General features: G+C 45.1%; 1 protein-coding gene across 1 annotated transcript; it reads right to left on the bottom strand.

Moving 5' to 3' along the window:
• Positions 1–1,036: 1,036 nt before the first annotated feature.
• On the bottom strand, positions 1,037–2,435 carry Nhlrc1 (NHL repeat containing E3 ubiquitin protein ligase 1). Its single transcript, XM_046453493.1, has one exon. The coding sequence runs from the start codon at positions 2,395–2,397 to the stop codon at positions 1,210–1,212; it is 1,188 nt and encodes a 395-aa protein (XP_046309449.1). The 5' UTR covers positions 2,398–2,435; the 3' UTR covers positions 1,037–1,209.
• Between the last annotated feature and the right edge of the window lie 3,960 nt (positions 2,436–6,395).

A 6,395-nucleotide genomic window follows, 5' to 3' on the forward strand; every position in this document is an offset into this window, starting at 1 on the left:
CACTATTTTTGTTGATATATCATCTGTTATTATTTAAAGCAAACTCTGACCTTTCAAGAGCAATATTTTTTTCCATGAGACAATGTTTTTTTCTGTTGCGTTTGAAGGGCCAGTTATTTAGTATTATTCCAATATCCCTACACCCTAGGATAGTCGTATTAGCTAAAAAAAAAAAAAAGAAAGAAAGAAAAAAGAAAAGAAAACATTTGATTCTAAAGAAGCAGCTACTTCACCCATTCATGGACTCAGTTGCAACATTAGGGCATTATCCTGGTCGGGGCTAAACTTCAATTCAAGAAATATGTGAGTGTTTACCACTGGTCTAAAAGAATCAAGGGAAGTAGTTATGGAGTACACAGTGTTTGCTACACGTGAGACCAATTTAAATTGCACGGAGGAAACCCACATCACAAAGTGCTTCAGGTACCACCTACTATAAAGTGGCAAGCAAATTATGTTGACTTATTAACATAAAGAGGAAACAGGAGTATCATTCTGTCTCTCACTAGGATGTAGTGTTGTGCAGGCCTCTGTCAGCCAACCAAGAGGCATGTTCTGAGTGCCTACAGAGGAGGAGTCACTGCTACTAAAAGTCGCGTGTACCTTTTCCACCAGGTCAATTGATTTACTTATTCAAGTGACTCAAGAGCAGCAGTAACTTCATCTAATGTGGCATTAGAGGTGTGAAAACTGAGGCTCACTACAAAATCCTTTTTCTCCCCAACTCTCTAAAATCTTTTTTCTTTGTGCATCTAAAATAATTAGTTACTTGTAAACAGAGTGCCCATAGCAACAATGCTCATTCACATATTTTTCCCAGATCTGATATCTTATTTAAGAGCAAGGGGTTTGGAATCAAGTTAAAATTGAGTTGACATTGTGACTATTACTGTAAGTAAATGTGATGTTGGGGAAGCCACATAAACTCTCTGGGTCTGTTTTCTCATCTCTAAAATGGGACTAAAAATAGACATTACCTCACTGGCTATTAAGAATTAAGTGAAATAATATTTGCAAATTTCTTAGACTGGGAGTATACATTCAATAAGGCTGGATTTAATTATTATTCTTTAATAACTGGCCCAGGTTTTGTAATTCTGCCAGGCAGTTTCCATGGATGAGTCAAGTGACTTATCCAGGGTTAAACAATTTGCTAGTGACAGCACAAGGTCTTCTGACTCCAGGCCCCAGGATCCCCGCCTCACCCTATTACCCCCAGTCAGCTTTATAGACTTTTACAGAATGAGATGCAGTGTCCAGCACAAGAAGAGAATTCTCCTTGGTGAAGGTCAGTGCCACAGGATGGGAAAGGCCCTGAGTGACCATGGGCTTCAATCCTGGGAACTCTTCAGGTTTCCCTAGGCACAGGATAGCTGGACCGGAGGTGTCTGTCACCACCACATTCCCCTGGTGATCAAAGGTCACAGCCGAAGCAGTAACTCTGGAGGGAAAGAAGAGGCTCAGCCCAAAGGTATCCACCTGGCCGATCAGTTGCATACTTGAGCTAAACACCTTCACTCTGGTACTGCAGGCCCCGGGTCCCAGGGCCAACGGGTGCTCTAGGACCGCGACAGCCCCAGTGAGCCAAGACACTGCCACCCCTCGGGGACTGCTCAGATGAGCTTGCAACCTTTCTGTTCTCTGAAGGGCTCCTTCCAGGAAGTCGACTTCCAGCAGGTGCAGAGACCCTCCTTCCGCATCGGTTACCAGGACCCCATTCTGAGGGGTGGTCTCCACACCCCAAGGTAAGGAGAACTGGCCTCCGATGACGAGCTTGATCTGGCCAAAAAAATCAAACACTTTGATGGACCGGTCGCCAGCGTCGGTGACAACCACGTGGCAGTCATTGGTGACGGTGACGTCCAGTGGGTACCTAATGTCTTGGGCGGCGTCACCTTTCTCTCCAAATTGATGCACACATCCTCCCCCTGAGTCAAAGATCTTGACCCGCCTCTTGCCGTCGTGCACCACCACGACCCGTCCTGTCTTGGGACAAAGTGCCAGACCCGTGGGGTTGACCAGGGTCCCCCACCCGCCAAAGGCATGGTGGCAGCTAAGGGCCCCGGGGATGCAGGGGGCGGCGCAGGGGGCGGCTGGGGACCGGTGAAGGGTGGAGCCCAGGAGCTCCAGCAGGTGCAGCACCGGCAGGCAGTCGCTGGTGTCGCAGGCGCGGCAGGCTCGCCGGCAGAAGGGGCACTCGAGGGCCAGGGTCCGCGGGTGTGCCAGGGCGGCCACGCAGGCCAGGCAGACCACGTGGCCGCAGGCCAGGTTGCGCGGGCGCCGCTGCTGGCTGTGGCCGAACCTCTCAAAGCACACCTTGCACTCCAGCAAGCTGATCTCGGCCTCGCGCACCAGCTCCGGCGGCGTCTCCCCGCCGCCCGAGGCCTCCTCCCCCATGGCGCGCTGTCCCGGGCTGGACGCTGCCCCCGCGCCGCCCGCGGTCACGGTCACTGGGCGGGGCGTCCGCCCTGACGTCGAGCGCCGCGGGTGGCTGACCGCGACCTACCGCCCCCTGGTGGGCGCGCGGCGTTTCTGCCTGTGTGGACGTTTCCGGGATGAATTCACGTGCGCATTTTTTGTGCAGACCGGTAACCCTCAGCCGTGGGTGGATCCCCTGCATTTAACAGGGGAGGAAGCACAGCCATGGAGGACAGGGTGTCCCTGTTCTTCAGCCCATAAAGGACAAAGCAGGAAGTAGAACCCAGTATTCCAGCGCTGGAGTCCCATGGTTCCTTCATATTAGGTGTGACCCGGCTGGGAGAACACAGACACGTCAAGGTTAAAACTCTAAGAAAGTGAGATGGTGTGCGCACTTCTTTGGTGTGTTTTAAGACGTTTGTAGTAAAGCAGATGTTTCCTGAATACTTATAAAATGAATTTGCATGCGGAAGAAGGAAGGTTATAGGACAATCAATACTCCAACACACTAGGCTTGTGGCTTTCAGGTGGAGAGCCACGGCTGAGAATGCCTTCCAGAGGAAGAAATATAAAATGATAAAGCTGTTAACAATTACTATAGAAATTTGCTCCATGCCTGCCTTTTTTATAAAAAGGGTTTACATAGGTTATCTCTTTTAAACCTCATGACAATCCTATATGGTATATTATTTTCATCACCCATTTTCTACAATAGAGTTCATAGAGGTTCAATATCATGTCTAGGGTCACATGGCTAGCAAGTGGCTGAGCTTCCATCCCCAGAGATTTAGCTGCTCTGGGGTGTGGTCTGGGCTGCTGGGATTTGTAAAGGCCCCCCAGCTGATTATAACATACAGTCACGTCTGAGAACCAATGCACTATGGTGAGTCCATCAAATACCAACAGGTTCCAGTATTCCAATCTCAGGTAGGACTGAAAGCAAAAAGAATCGATTACAGTCTTCCATTTGCAGGATGTTTTTACCCAAATGTCTTACTCGAGTGAGGCCCTTGACATTCTGTTCACTTAGAGATCCCAGTCATAACCAGTGACCCTTTTATTTCCTAGACTTCTGAGAACACAGGGTTCTATCACCTGTTAAAACCCGGGGAGAGAAACTTAATGTAAGACAAGAAAGAACATTTCCTTATTACTTGTTACATGATTCAAAGATTGTATATTAGAATACCACAACCAACTCAGTTCCGTAATTTCAGAATACATTTCCATTCCAACTAAATTATCCACTTAAAACACACCCAATAGAGAGTTCTTCTAGAAGTAATTTCTTAGTCAAGAAGTACCATTCAGAACATCAAAAAATGGAATATTTTTAGAACCAGTGTTGCCTCAAAGAAATATGAGCGCTACATTATATCATGCTAATTTTTTTGTTGCCACACTTTATAAAAGAAACTAGTGATATTAATTTAAGTGTATATTTTATTTAACCCCAAATATACAAATATTGTCACTTTGATTTTTTAATCATTACAAAAAATATCAACGAGATGTTATACTCTTTCTTTTGTGTGTCATAAGTAAAATCCAGTGTGTATTGTTCACTTACAGCACATTCCAGTTCAGATTAGCTCCCTTTCAAGTGCTCATTAGTCACATGTGGCCGGTGGCAGTCACATAAGGCTGGCTGCTACCCTCAGAGCAGCACAAATGCAGGCCAGGTATGTGCTGAGATGTTACCTTCTCAAGATGCTTCCCAGACTGACTCTGTGGATCCTTGATTTGCTCTAACATGTCTCTGCTCCAACATTCTTTTAAAAATATTCAAAGATCTCAATTCTTTGTTGACTATAGCTGAGCTTTGACCCTTCAGCCTTGTCCTGCCAGACTTCTAAGAGGGAGGAGCCGGAGGGCTCAACTCCTCTGCACACTACCTGCTAATCCTACCACCTTCTTGATCCTTTGTTGCCCCCGTGAGGCAACTAATAGTACTGCACCACCAGCTTTGTCAGCCCTTGGGGCTGCAGCCTAATCAAGGCCTCAGGGAAATACAAAGAGGCAGATGTTCAGAAGACAAATCAGAGCAAGCTGCAATAATGTCCACAGAGCTGGGCCCCGGGGTGCATGCCTGTAACCCCAGCGACTGGGGAGGCTGAGGCAAGAGGATCCCAAGTTCAAAGCCAGCCTCAGCAACTTTTCAAGCCCCTAAGCAACTTAGTGAGACCCTGTTTCAAAATAAAAATTCACAAGGGCTGGGGATGTGGCTCAGTGTTTAAGTGCACCCTGGGGTTCAATCTCTGATTCCAAATAAATAAATATAATAAATAAATAAACAAATATGTCCATAGTGATTGCTCTACTGCATTAGTTGGACAGCATAGTCGTGATGGAAAGCTTTGTGACACCCAATTTACCCTCATAATTTACTGTCGAGGATCCAGTGGTAAATTTGACATGTAGGAATATAACTTGTGGCATTTGATTGGGGATTAAGGTTTTCTCAATTAAGTCCTTTGGTGATTTAGGGTCACCATATCCTGGCTGGCACTCTTGGCTACTGTTATCTTTGGCCTTTGCTGATGCCCCATGGAGTAGCTGCGGTTTCTAGACTGGGGTTCCTGTCAACAGAAGCCAGCATTCCCTCCTTTTACACTGTCTCTGTTCCTACTTAACTGAAGATATGGAGTCCAGAAGGCTTTTTTGTAATACACTCTTTTTTTTTTTTTTTTTTTTTTTTTTTTTTTTTTTTAAATTTTTTATTGTGGGTTGTTCAAAACATTACAAATTTCTTGACATATCATATTCCACACTTTGATTCTAGTGGGTTATGAACTCCCACCTTCACCCCATACACAGATTGCAGATTCACATCAGTTACACATCCATTGATTTACAAATTGCCATACTGTAATACACTCTTAAAACTGCACCTTATCTTCATTCCCGATTTCTTTCACGCCTATCTCTGAAGAGATAAGAGAGTCCCACACCTGGTTTTACTCAGCACTGTATCCAAGTGCCTGTATCTACATTTGCTGAATGAATGCTGACTACAGTGACAGGAGAAATACAGCTGTCAAAAAATGTTGGGCTGGGGCAGAACACATGCTCAGCACGCGTGAGGCCCCGGATTCAATCTCCAGCACCATCAAAACCAAATTTTGTTCTTGGTAAAATATTTAGTGACTGGGCTATTCAGTAGGCTGAGGCAGGAAGACCTCAAGTTGGAGTCTAGCCTGGGCAACTTAGTCTGTCTCAAAGAGGCTGGGGGTATTGTTAAGTGCCCCGGGCGGGGTTCAATTCCCAATATCCCAAAAACAAAACAACAAACCTGTATCCAGGTTGATTGAAACTTTTTGTCAAAGCACACATATGTAAGTGGACAAAAAAGTAAGAAAGCACATCTCCATCTTTTCAGTATCATCTCAAGCAATAAGATTTGGTTGTTTTTGTTTGTCCTTCTTAGACTTTCCTATACCTTCCAAATTTCCAGAGTATCATTTTTATTATTTATGTATAAATAATTGCTAGTATCTGATTTCTAAATACCACTTCCCTTGACCATTCTCCTCTACCTTCTGTTGACAGGTCTCACCAGTAGTGAAACCAATTTCTATCAACATCCATTGGTTACTCACGCCTGTAATCCCAGCGGCTCGGAAGGCTGAGGCAAGAGGATCTCGAGTTCTAAATCAGCCTCAGCAACTTAGTGAGGCCCTGAGCAACTCAGTGAGACCTGTCTCTAAATAAAATACAAATAGAACTGGTTATTGTGGCTTAGTGGTTGAGCACCCCTGTGTTCAATACCCAGTGCCAAAAACAAAACACACAAACAAGAAAACACACTCCACTGGTTAACAGATTTTCAGGCATATTTTCAATTTGAACATTAAAGTTATATATAATTAAGAAATCTGGAACATGACTATTTGTCACACATAGCAGAGTGACTGTGCTTAAGGTACCTGTATGGAATCCTATCTTATCTACATTAACTCTGCCACTCTGGTGAATTT

The sequence above is a fragment of the Marmota monax genome, unplaced genomic scaffold (assembly GCF_021218885.2).
Source record: "Marmota monax isolate L192 unplaced genomic scaffold, Marmota_monax_Labrador192_F-V1.1 WCK01_AAM20220418_F8-fsc00029, whole genome shotgun sequence".
In the NCBI taxonomy this organism is placed as follows: Eukaryota; Metazoa; Chordata; class Mammalia; order Rodentia; family Sciuridae; genus Marmota; species Marmota monax.

Coding starts and splice junctions, on each gene's coding strand:
- Nhlrc1 (XM_046453493.1), bottom strand. CDS start 2,397: ATGGGGGAGGAGGCCTCGGGCGGCGGGGAGACGCCGCCGGAGCTGGTG.